Source organism: Gavialis gangeticus, unplaced genomic scaffold, assembly GCF_001723915.1.
Source record: "Gavialis gangeticus isolate Ggan-Ray unplaced genomic scaffold, GavGan_comp1, whole genome shotgun sequence".
NCBI lineage: Eukaryota > Metazoa > Chordata > Crocodylia > Gavialidae > Gavialis > Gavialis gangeticus.
The window spans coordinates 31,092,206-31,105,470 of NW_017728992.1; the positions used below are offsets into that span (position 1 = coordinate 31,092,206).

Here is a 13,265-nt window from a genome sequence, read left to right on the forward strand (position 1 = left end):
GGCTACTAAAGCGACCAAAATGCTGGCTTGCATCCATAGATCCTTCTCAAGCAAATCCCAGGACGTCATTCTCCCCTTGTACTCAGCCTTGGTGAGGCCGCAGCTGGAATACTGCATCCAGTTCTGGGCTCCACAATACAAAAAGGATGTGGAGAAGCTTGAGAGAGTCCAGAGAAGAGCCACGTGCATGATCAGAGGTCAGAAAAACAGACCTTACGACAACAGGCTGAGAGCCATGGGGCTCTTTAGCCTGGAAAAGCACAGGCTCAGGGGTGATCTGATGGCCACCTATAAGTTTATCAGAGGTTACCACCAGGATCTGGGGGAACGTTTGTTCACCAGAGCACCCCAAGGAATGACGAGGTCAAACGGTCATAAACTACCGTGAGACCATTTCAGGCTGGACATAAGGAAGAATTTCTTTACTGTCTGAGCCCCCAAGGTCTGGAACAGCCTGCCATCAGAGGTGGTTCAAGCACCTACACTGAACACCTTCAAGAGCAGATTGGATGCTTATCTTGCTGGGGTCCTACGACCCCAGCTGACTTCCTGCCCTTTGGGTGGGGGGCTGGACTTGATGATCTTCCGAGGTCCCTTCCAGCCCTAATGTCTATGAAATCTATGAAATCATGTGAATAACTAATGAGATTGATTTACATTGCTCTCTCAATGATGTAACTCATTTCTAAGTTAGAGAGGCAAATGCACTAGCTCAGAGGTACTATGGGGTGCCACACAATGTTAGCATTTTTAGGTGTGCAAAGATATACCCAGAGAGTTCAAATTGTAACCCATACTGTAGAAGACATTCTGAACTGTTATTATCTTTGTGAGTTCTTTGCAACTTAAAAATTGAACTATTATTTTTTCTAAGTCAAAAAAAAAGTGAAAACTAAGCTGCATTTTCCAAAATGTGCCTTGAGCCTAACAAGGGGCATTTTATTTCTAAACAAGGAGTCCCTTGGGTCTAGAAAGGTTGAGAATCACTGAACTATCACAATAGCTGGATGTCAGCTGTCAAAACAAATATTATTATTATAGCATTATTTAATAATAGAAATCAATTACAATTATAACTTAAAAGAAATTCAGGTCATCTAGGCCACATATGTAGCGAAATAGACTAATTAAGGGCCAGTAACTTGGGGTTAGAGGATGGTTCACTCTGAATTAACATTTACAACCCTAGATATCCATTCTGCATCTGCCAACAGATCGACCAAACATGACAGTGATACCTGTTCACTATGTTATAGATTTGAGACTGACCTTGTTAATATTAATCGTGTGTAAGGTCCAGTGCTTGTATTTCAAATTAATCAGATAAAACAACAAGCCCCAGAGAAAGACTATGTTCTGGTTAAAAATATGCAGCAAAGACTTTCCTGATCTTCACTTTTGCCATTCTGCTGTAATATAGGGGGATATAAGGGAAATAAAAGTTAGGAGGTGACATAATAGGTACTTCCTTTCATACCTGTCCTTGATGGCATACAGTACCATTAAGAACAGTAAATGGGTAGCTTGTATTTTTAAATTGCTTCAGGATACAGCTAGGACCCAATGATAACCCATGTTTGGCATCGAAGAGAATCTTGACCGTTGGGTTTATATATACGCATACATGTGTTTATTATTCTTTTTCAATATCTCAACAGGGTAGAAATTTATCACCCAGTCCAGCGAATGCTAGGGGTTCATTTTTACCTTCCAAAATATTTTCCATTTATACAGGGATATCTCAGGGAATCACTGGACCCAACGTTTGTATTCCAGACTATATATCAATTATAAAGTAGTCAATGAGGGTACCTGTCTACTAATGAGGCACATTTTGGTGCCTTCCCATGGCACTATGCAATATACAGGTTTAAGATTTCTGATACTTTGATTTACTGTTCAGTTTACAATGGGCAAAGTGTATTGTCAAGCAGATATTTTACTGACAGCTCTGAATGTGTCAACCTGAAGCATTATTTTAGGTTTTCTAATGGTGAATTAGTTTAATCCCCATCCATTTCTACAACTCTTCTGAATTTCAACCTGACACTTTTTAAGATAGTCTCCTGAAAGCGAACATAAAATGGATTGAGAGTTTGGGTTGATAACACCTGACGCTGCCGCTATAAATCTCTTCTGTTCTTTTCCAGGTGGCTTCCAAAATTAACGAGTCATCCTAAATGTTTAGTGAAATTGTTGGCCTATTTAATAGGCACATTAAAACCCCCATTTATAAATTACAGAGATATTGTTAGAACTGTAGTTCTATAATAAGCAATGTAACCACCAGTACACCTGTCACTGTGTTGTCCCCTGTTACCCTTGCTGGAAGAAAGAGATATGAAAGCTGCAATTCCAATTACAAAATAGTCTTACAAGGTAGAGGGAAAAGCTCTGGACAAAATGATACATATACCACCTTTAATATAAAGTAATTCTAAACAAGAATAATTTCAAAATATATGGCTTTAGCTTGGTGTTAAGGAATCAGTACAGATAAAGTAAAAAAATGTATTTTGGAAACTACTTATGAGCTTACTTGGTCATGTAATGTACCATGATTTGAACATTTTATAAATGTCCATAAGTTCATCTTGTTTAATCATGGTGGAATCCCTGCGTGTATGGTGGGAGTAGCTATCAGCCACAAACATCTGTCAGCTGGGGCTTGGGGGGAGGGGAAAGGGAGGCATCTGAGACCCTGCATAAACCCCAGCATGAAGCACCCCATGACATACACACAGACCTGACACTAAGCCTAGGAGAACCCCAGAAGCAGGTGGAGCACCACAAAGCTGCCCATGCCCAACAGCCCACCTGGGCTTCATGGTGCTGTGCCTGCTCACAGGGGTTCTTCTGGACTCATCATAGTCAAGTCTCTGTGCACACTGTGGGGTGCTTCATGACGGGGTTTGTGCAGGGACACCTCCCTTTCCCCTTGCACTGCATGCCTGCCTGCTGCTGACAGCTGGCCAGAAGCAGGAAAGGGGGCTGCAGAAAGGGTCTGTGCTAGAAAGGGATCTGCATTAACTTGGCTTTGTGATTGCTTAGGGAGTAGGGCCTGCTGGGCACTCAGTCAGACGAGCTGAGTATGAGGTGAGTGCCAGCACACTTCCCTGCAAGGGAGGAAGGCACTAGCAGGGGGCTGTAAAGTAGTGTGGGATGCTGGCAATGACCTAACATGAATTGCTAGGGGTTCTGGCACAGAAGTTCAAGTCACCAGTCTAACCTAAATCGATTAAGTCTGAGTGCACGTTGATCCAGGCCTATTTTAGACCAGGCTATTTTAAATTATTTCAATGAGCTTTAGTTAATGCTGCCATTTTTCAGCACCAGGATTCTGATACGTGTGATGCTCTGGGTGCTTTAATTAAAGAAGCTCTCAGAGCCACTTTAATTAAAGTGCCTCCCCGCTTCTGGAGCACATGCATAAATGCCCAATGTGCACCAAACTTCTGTTCTGTTACAGGTATAGGCCAGTTTCTGATCACTTATACTGGTAAAAGTGAAATGTCTGTACCTGGCTATAATGAATATTCCTCCTTAGTCATAAAGACTCCTTTGGTTTGACCAGTAAAGGAACCCAAATGTTTTCTTCTCTAGATATATATTAAACATATAATCTGGTTGTATTTTTGACAACCTAGAAGCAGACCTAAATCCTTTGTAAAGCAGGCTAGGGAAGCAACATAAAGGCCCATGAGCCACAATAGCTATATGTGGTATCTGTGCGTGATATGCGGAAGAACACACCACCATTCCCTTAACTATGACATACTTAGCATTAGCATTCCCTGTGCCACAGAAAATGGGAAGTCAGTCATTGCATATGAAACTTATTTCATTCCTCTGCCCTATATAGAAGCTAGAGTTAGGGGGAGGGGAATGTAATTCTAAGACAAAATGTTATCCTCTAATTTTCCTCTTTTTTGGGATAATTACAGAGGATCATCATGTTACCTTTGTGTTTTTAGACTCAGAATGTATATCTAACATTTCAAATCTTAATAGATATGTGCATTAGTGTCTTGAACAAATTTCTAAAACTGTAGTATTTGAGTGCATTCCACCTAAATTAGAATGGCAGATTTTATGGTGCCTTCTGATTTATTCCCTTCCCTAGTTATGAGGACTTTGCTTAGAATGATTTGGGCAGGAGTGGGGAGGGAGGAGTGGGAGGGAATGTGAGGACATGAGGTTGCCATAATTGTCAGTCTGATTACATTTTGAATGAACTACTACTTCCCTGAATAGACAGACAGCATTTAAATTCACAACAAAAATGAGGAAAATGTCTGTGATGTTGAAGTAAGGACAGAAGTATGATGCTACATCTCTATAGCAAGCAGCCTCTAGCGCTTGTTCACTAGCAGTTTTGGGTGCTTTAAACAACAACAACAAAAATCAATCACGCCTCTAATTTTCAGAGGCCAGTAAAGGCTAACTAAGACTGAGGAATAGTATATAGCAAGGAAAAAAGGGAAACCAGTAGAACATCCACAGCTGAATTTTCAAAGCATCACAGATTTTTGATAGATTATACTTAAAATTCAATGGAACCACATAAATGTCTATGTCAGGACCAAAGTCCTAATGATCCACTGGGCTAGCAAAGTTAAAGCACAACAGCCTAGTGACGTGGCTAGCATCACATCAGCTGCCTTTGATCTCCAAAGTCTGAAGACCGCACTTATAGCTGGGCTGATTGCAGGCCGCATTCTGCATGAGTCCACCTCTGCGCAAGCACCTGGTTCTGGAGCCGAAGAGAGATATAACTTAACAACAAGGCTGCCATCCCAGTCTCACCCTTAGGTAAATATAATAATTTGCACCACTGTAGTTCAAGTTGCATTCCCATAATCTAACTTTCTAAAGCCTCCACTACCCTGCCATACAACTGCCTGACAACTTATTCATGAATCACAAAAACAATGGTTGGTACAATAGAGACAGACAGACACTGCATACAGATGTGCATCCACAGTGTAGGAACTTCATTGTATGTTTGTTTGAATTATGTAATACATAGACACTTGTCAATTTGCCATTTTAGGTCTGCACGGAAGCAGTATCAGTGGTCAAAAAGCAAAGCAACCGGTATTGAAATACGACTTGTTTTTAAAAGAGCAAAATCAGGTGTCTGTGGTTGCCAAACTGGAGTAACTATACCAATTCACACAAATGACTGTTTTTACCCTGAGCCTAAGATATGTGGATTCATATCTAACTTCTAAAATTGTTCCAACATCCAGGACTAAAATTAAAAAAAAATGCACCCTTACAGCTCCTATTACAGTATGTTTTAAATGTTTAGTTATCATATAGTAAAATGTTTTCCAAATTCTTCAGGTTTTTTTAACCACAAAATGATGGATAAGAAAAAATCAGTTAAAATGTAATCAGTGTCATAGAACAAGCTCCATATATTTTGAAAATCATCAATGTTTGTAACTCAGGGTTTTATTAGTAACCAAGTCTGCTAAACACATAGGTTCTAATCTTCAGTTGGGATAAATGGACATAACTCCAGTGGAAAACAATGGATCTTTTGCCCATCTACCAAGTGATTGACTTACAGCTACTGATACATTCAGTTTGGGCCCTGACACAATGCTCAAGATAGAATAAGTTAAAACCTCTAATATTTTCCTTGTTTCTGTCATGACTTGTAAGAAATACCAGAGTATGGGTCATATTCTTTTTTAATTGCTGTAAAAATGAGGGACTTTCTAGATGTGCCTCTCATTTAAACCAGTGTTAAATGTAGTGCTGTTCCATTTATATTCTTTGCAAACCACCAAATACAGAAGATACAGCACAAGAAGAGTCAGGTTGATCCGTGTGTGGGAGGCAGCAGGGGCACACGCATATTTATAGTAGATATTATTATTTGTCTTGTCACTTTAGTAGTTATATTAATAGATAGAAAACAAATTACCTTTCCCACATACTGAGGTTCGGAGCCCATGTATTCCTCCAGCACAAAAAACTGATTCCATACCCAGCCTCGTTTGACTCGCTGGGCGGATGACCTCCTCCCTGGCATTGTGACAACATTTTCTCTTGGCTCGGCTTCTAAAGTCTGCTGTGGTTGTGGCTGCAGTGGCGTTAGGAGACCTCCATCAAACAGGACCCAAAGAAGAAGGGATAAGCAGTTCCTTGTAAGCATTGGCAAAGGCTTCCCTACTGCAAGTAATAAAAACTCCAGCACTTAATGCTGAGCCGTAGAATCCAGGTTTGAGGTGTCTGTGGCCTCCACCACTTAGCTTCTGATTTTATTGCGGAAATGCTAATGCAGACATTAATCCTTCTGATGACAAGGTTTTTGCCGCATTAAATTCCATCTAAAGGGACCTATAAAAGAGATTTACATGGCAACATCAAATTACATAAAATTACATTGAAGTGTTCATCTAAATTCTCACACCTAGTTAGCTCCTTGAGACAGAGAGAGAAGCTCAAGAACCAGAGCTTTAAAAACCATTAGTACTGTGGTTGCAGCACTGAGCTGCTATAGACTACTGCAAAGCTACCATAAGAATGGTTCATTCTGACTCTACTTAGCATTACTTTTGTGTCAGTTTGAAGACAAGTATGCAGCCTCTCCTTTATGGCCCAGTTATCAAATAAACCTGTCACATCTCAGTGATTTCAAGTTATTTACTTCTGATTCACATAGAAAATACTGAGGGATAGTGGAGCAATAGGTGAGATGCTTTACTTTTTATCTCTGCTACAAAATGTGAGCTTGCAAAATGTAAGCCTGCTTCCTCCAGCTCTAGATGCACTGATATCACTTGTCTTAAAGTGAAAAAATACCCATACCCACATGTATGAGAAAAGAGGTACCCATACCTCTTTGTTGTACTCTGAGCCAGTTAAGGGGGGATGGGGAACAAATTAAAGCAGTTTTAACTATTCTCTGACGTAATAAACTCAACTCTTGGGCTAAGTGTAGCCACTTAAAAAGCCTGAGATGGAATCGATATGTTACATGGTTTCCTGTAAGTGGTATAGGTTAGACTGGTAGCAAACAGGACACACATCCAACCTTTGTTCTGGTGGGGAGGAGGGCATGCAGGTTGCCTGCGTTGGCTGAGGCCAGTGGGATGGGGAACTCCTACATGCCTCCCAACAAACCCCACATGCTCCCCAGGCTGCTGGAGACTGCTGAGTGCAGATGTTCGAAAAGCCTGGAGCTGCTCACAGCCTGCTTGGGGCCAAACCTTATTAAGTAGGTTCCCAGTGATTATATTAAAAACATTACTCTGTGAATTTAGCACAGATTACTTAATACAATGACTGATAGGGAGAAAAAAAATGTGGTGTTTCCCAGCCACAGTGTAATTACTGAAGTGTTTTTGTTCTTATGAATTTCCATGACTCATTAACAGTAGTTAATACAATCATCATGCTCAAAGTATATAACATAGATTTTTTTTCTATATTATAGAAATAGGGAACTAATTCAACCAAATGTGGCCTTAACACCCATCCCTTTTTGCATTCAGTTTTCACTAATATTCAAGTAATTGAAATTTGCTTGAACCCAAGCCCAACAAAACTGAATTTTAAGATTGCAGGCCTGAGTATTCACAAGCTCTATGCTTATCCACCTATGACAATAAAGCTAGCTGGGGTCAGGACTGGTCTCTTGGATTTTCACAGGGCCCAATATGTCTGTTTGACAAATACAGTTGTCCAGCTTCTGCTGCTCTTCACTGAGTGCAAATAAACATGATTTTACATGGGACACTGTTCGTTTGCACGGCAGGGGGTAGGAGTTGTTTTATAAATAACACAGCTGCATAAAACAGCTTGCATCAAGAATGCCACCAAACTGGGACTCTGATGGAGACCTACTGGACAACAAAGCATCTCTCATTAAGATCTAGATTCAGTGGCTGAAATTCTGTTTCACACTTAGTCAAGCAGACTCTCTACTGCTTCAAGGCAGGTGCATTTTACATCTTAAAAAACAAAATACAATTTATATCACCATGAAATTTACCACTTTGTTAGGGTCATATTGTGCCATTGATTTTTTTCAGCAGAAGTCTTCATTGATTTCTGTGGAGACTTCTGCGTAAAAAATAATAATAATAAAAAAATCAATGCTGCAATATGGCCCTTAGTAAAGAAGATATGGCAAGCTGCTTTACTGAATATATATTTTCATGTTAAAGCATTGTCAAAGGATATATTTGCCTTGTGAATAATGTTATCATCAGCAGTAATCATTCTCTTAATGTCAAGAATACATATTTGGGTGTTAAGAGAAATCTTACAAGTTCTTGGAAAGAAGAATGCTAGAAAAAAAATCTGTCTCTACAAGTATTTCTATTTCAAAGATGAAATGCATGCTTTTGTTCTTGTCATAAGGATTTCATTTGGTTTTCTATTTCTCCTCTCCTCTGTAACTGCGCTCATTTCAAAATCTGAAGAGCAAACAAAGGGACATGCAAAGATCCAAATAAAGGATGAGATTAAAGTGTGGTGATGACGACGTCAGTTAAAGTGACTGTTTGATCCTTACTTTCAGAAAGGATTAAAGTAAGGTATTTGCTGTAGGGAAATAAAGGACACAAATAAAGGAAATAAGGGACACAAATCTGCCCCACACATTTGGTTTTAATAAAGGATCCTGCCCCTCCCCAGGTGTATGCAAGCCATTTCCTCCTTTTATTGACAATTGAAGATCCATAGGTTGCAAAATAAAATAGTGCTCGTACAAACAGAATTGGCTGAACCATTAACAGAAGTTGTGAGAGAGGACCCTTTAATGCTATATGCCCACATATGCTCAGTCCTGGTACACATGAAGTGCATTTCTGTTAACAGCTTTATTTATTTAACAGTTCAGATGACTTTAATGCATATACAGTACACAGCATTCCATTCAAATTGTGTTAATCAATAATTCAGTTCCTGAGCTGCCAGCTTCATATGCCTTCCCTGCTCAGCAGTTACTGACTCTCTGGCTAGTATGTATGGCAAAATCTCAACCACTATGGATCATCTGAACAGAAATCTAGGTGTCCTCCAATTGCTCAGCCATAGATTAGAGACAAAAATAAATAGCAATACAAAAAGCTCCAGGACAACCCTTATAGCTCTACAGGCCTAAAAATCATTTGGTTTTCAATTTAACAGCTGCATCATAGTTCTTTACTGAGAAGACTCTGCTCAGTACATTACGGTTTTCCCGGAAGACCTCAGCCTCCGGCCACATCTGTCAGCCAGGGAGCTCTTAAAGTGCAACGAGATTGAAGGACTCCAATGAAAGGGGAACAATTCCCCTATGGCTGGAAGGCTGGTATCCAAGTACATCACTAACACTTTAACCCCTTCTCTGGGGGTCTCTGGGCCTGCTTTTTAAAAATATAAACACCAGGGAAATGTGGCAGCATTAATTTGAAGTGATGGTATAGCTAACACTCACCTCTTACCTAAAAAATCCATGCTGCGTGCGTCTGTGTGTGTGTGTCTCTGTGCGTGCGCACTGGGGGGGGGGAAACGGGGTGTTGTAGGATTGCAGAGCAGCCTCTTCATCAGCTGCAGCAGAATTCACCAAGTGAAAACACTGTTGGTGGGAAGACCAAAACTCTTAAATCTTTAAATCACAACTCTCCAGCATCCAAGCTTCCCATTTCCCTGCATCAAGCTTCTGTCAGATAAAAATACTTAAGCAATGGGAGATTGGGAACTAAGGGAAAGAATTTAAACAAAAGTACATCATTATTTTCTGCCAGAACTGGGGGAAACCTGGAAAAAAGGGCCAACATTCAGTATATTTAGTAACACATCTAGCCAATGCTAGCTTCAGAATTGTTGTACATTTTCTTCTCTCTCTCTCTCCCTTGATTTCTTTTTTATTGTATTGTGCTTTTGTTTTTATCTGTGTACTGATTTTCAAACCCAGATGCCAATTTGGGTGCCTGAAACTTATATTTGGCTTCTTTACATTGGTGTCTATTCTGTTAGGTATTTAAGACTGGTATCCATGCTTCTCTGTGCCCAGATGAATATCTCTGGAAGAGGGAAAGGAGGAAGTAGGCAATCAACTGCAGTTAATGTTTAAACTTAAAGCTAAAGTACTTTGGCTTAAACTCTCTTTACAAGCCTGGTAGTAGTTAGTTGTCCTTCCTGATGCAGATTAAAATGTTCTGCCCCGCATATCCTTCTGGTACAGTAGCTGTAAGTGTGGAAGTTATATGTCTAATCTTATACCCTTCATGGTCTTCAGTATGCCTACATACTGCTTTATCCTACAAAAGAAGCTATGGACAGAGACCCTTGCCGAAGATAAGAATCCCAAAGATGTGCATGGGACCTTGCCCATATTACGACTGAAGCTCTATACTTCTTCCATTTGTTCAGTTTCCCTGTGTGAAAGTCAGTATCTTGGGAATATCTATTAAGGATGTCCTTAGCTGACTGCATTGGGGATGTCCTAATGAGGCAATGACATATAAGAACATTTGTTCTTGTTTACAGAACCAAAAACTGAAGCTTCAATTGTTCGACTGTATGTCAATATCTATTAAACATCTATTAAATATGGCAAATGCCATTCTCACATTAAGATAATAACCAACAGAACAGAGAGAACCATGGTGGCCTTAGAATGGAAGGTCTTGTGCACTGTTGCTGAGCCCTTATTCCAGAACAGCAGATGAGAATCATTTCACTGAGCCTAGCAGTGGCTACCATTTCTTCCAAAAAGGACAAATATATGTCCTCTGTGAGCATTAATATGTGCTTAACAAGCAGATTTGTTGAGATCTTTGAGGAAGAAATCCTGAATAAGCATGGATGTATGAAAAATAACTGGCTGGGGAAGACAGCAGATGAGCTACTGTTGCTTGTAGACTAGAAATAAACACTAAAATTCTATGGAGCACTCAAAACTGTCTTCATATCCCACAAGGCTGATAATTGTACCTCTGTGAATGGAAGTGAATTGCTTACTGACAAAGTATCCATTATGTTCTGATGATGGGAACATTTCACCAGCCACCTTAATCATAAATCTGTCATCAGAGAGAATGCTTTTGCTTATGTGAAACAACAGCTAATACAGGACAACCTTCTTCATACTCACAAAGAGGTTTGAAAACTCTTGCCAGTAGTGAAAAATGGTAGATCTGTGCCAGATGGAAATCTTTTAAGATCTCTAAATGGGAATGTACCGTAATGGTTGACCATCTAAACTCATTTGTCTGCAATATCTGGAAATAAGAAATAGTACCATGACAGCTAAAAGGTGCCTACGCTGTCACTATCTATTGAGAATATTTCAGAGAAAGGATAATCTTGTGGCTAAAAGAATTTAGCTGGGATGCAGAAAGTGTGACCTCAACTCCTGCCTCTTTACTGTGTGAATTTGAATAAGTGATTTGTACAGAGACTCTCAAAACTTATTTAGACACACATCAGAAGCACCCATCCCTTCCTGGATCCCCTTCTTGATTTTGTTTGAGCTTCATTTTGCTATTTGTAAACACTAGAATGACATCACATACCTTTTACCACCATTTTCTCTGCCTCCATCATGTACATTAGTGTCTTAAGGGCAGGAATTGCGCCTTACTCTGTGTTTGTACAAAATTAGGTCCCAATTTTTTTGGAAGATTAGCAAATATCCTACCCACTAGTAAGAAGTCGTTTTTTCTCTACCCTCTCAGCCTACTCCTCACTGAATACTGAAATAGTCCAGGCCAAATGAGCCACCTCCAACAGAAGAGATGAAGAGAAATCTATTTTAGCACACCCTCTTGTCTGGTAGCTAAGCCACGCATTGGAGATTTTTTACAATATAATTCAAATTCATTCTCTGATTTTTCCAAAGCAAGAATTTGATGCTGTATCTTGTCCCTGAACATCCAGAGTACTAAGCAGGACAGTGCTGTGTTTTTCTTACCTGAATATGCCTCAGTCCCTGCTTCAACAGCTATTTTTATTTGCATCAACTACTCAAACGAAGACAAGTAACAGAGAAAAAAAATGGTTCTCCAGGGGTGCTCAACCCTGGGCCTTTAGACATAGTCCAACCCCCAGTGCTGTGTCATCTCACATGTGGTGCTCCCCATATATCTGTGGGAAGCCCGATGGGCTGTGGCCCTACACACTAGCTCAGATGTGCAGGGCCTGGTCCTGACACATGGTGGTGGTGCAGGGCTTATGGAGTCCTATCCCAGCTGGTCAAAGGCAATGCAGGACCCCCAGAGTCCAATCCCAGCTGGGTAGAGGCAGCATGTGGCCCCAGGGCTGGATCGCCCAATGGACTGGCTCCACGCCCTTCATCTATCCTGCAGGGCCAAACCAGTGAGCACCACTGCTCTACTCTGATTGTTAGGACTCCCACATTGGAGGTAGTCACATCACTTCTGATGGATACTCTAGTGATTGTTAACTTATTATGCATAGTGGAATAACATCAACTGGAGGGACTATGCAGAAGTAAAGAGAACTCACTGATCTCCTGGGGCAGGTGATGTGCATGTCCGGGGTAGGGAGAAAGGAAAAGGTTCACAAGGATATGCTGACAATTGTAGATTAGGATGGGGAGGGCTGTGGGTGAGGGGAAGGAAAGGTTTTGTGGCATCACAGTAGGGGGTGCTACCATGCAGAGACATCTGCCTCTCTGTGCTAGTCACAAAACCTCGCTTCAAGGGTCTCCCTCAGGGAGCCTACAGCCAACTGTCCCACTTCCTGGAGAATACTCACAAGCCTAGGGTAACACTGCCACCATCTGGGCACTGGTCTTTGGCATGGTTCTGTGCAGCCCAGGGCACAAAGACCACATGAATCTAGAGGGTACTTTGCCCATGGTAATATTTTGAGGTGCTTCTTTCAGCCTGAAGCATCCCAAGATAGCATCAGGAAGAAGTGGGGAAAAATAAAGAGACAAACTTTGCTGGCCAGACAAGAGGCAGAAGGCCTCTCTCTGTTTCAGTGCCCAACAATGCAGCTTGTAAACTAACACCTTTATTGATCAGATAGGAACGGAGGGTTGGACGAGGAAGTCAGAATACACTTTGAGCAAACAAAAGCAACTTGAGTCTTTACAGAGATTAGATACAGTGACCTTTTAAAGACATGACTTGCTTCGATATAATTCCTAACTCCTGGCAGGTTTCCAGGTTTCTACTTACAGAAATCACTAGGCCACTTCCTGGGGTACGTTGCTTGTAGTTTCATGATGCCTACTGGCAGGAGGAGAGAGCTCTCTGCCTCCCCATAGGAATTTTATCTGGCCAGAT

At 40.9% G+C, this 13,265-nt stretch overlaps 1 protein-coding gene across 1 annotated transcript in view; it reads right to left on the minus strand.

The window, feature by feature from the left end:
* CDH12 (cadherin 12) overlaps positions 1 to 13,265 on the minus strand; it is a 436,693-nt gene that overhangs the window by 295,550 nt on the left and 127,878 nt on the right. Inside the window, exon 2 of the mRNA XM_019521449.1 lies at positions 5,939 to 6,354. Coding sequence (XP_019376994.1) covers positions 5,939 to 6,169 — 231 coding nt within the window. The 5' untranslated portion in view covers positions 6,170 to 6,354. The remainder of the gene's footprint in view (positions 1 to 5,938; positions 6,355 to 13,265) is intronic.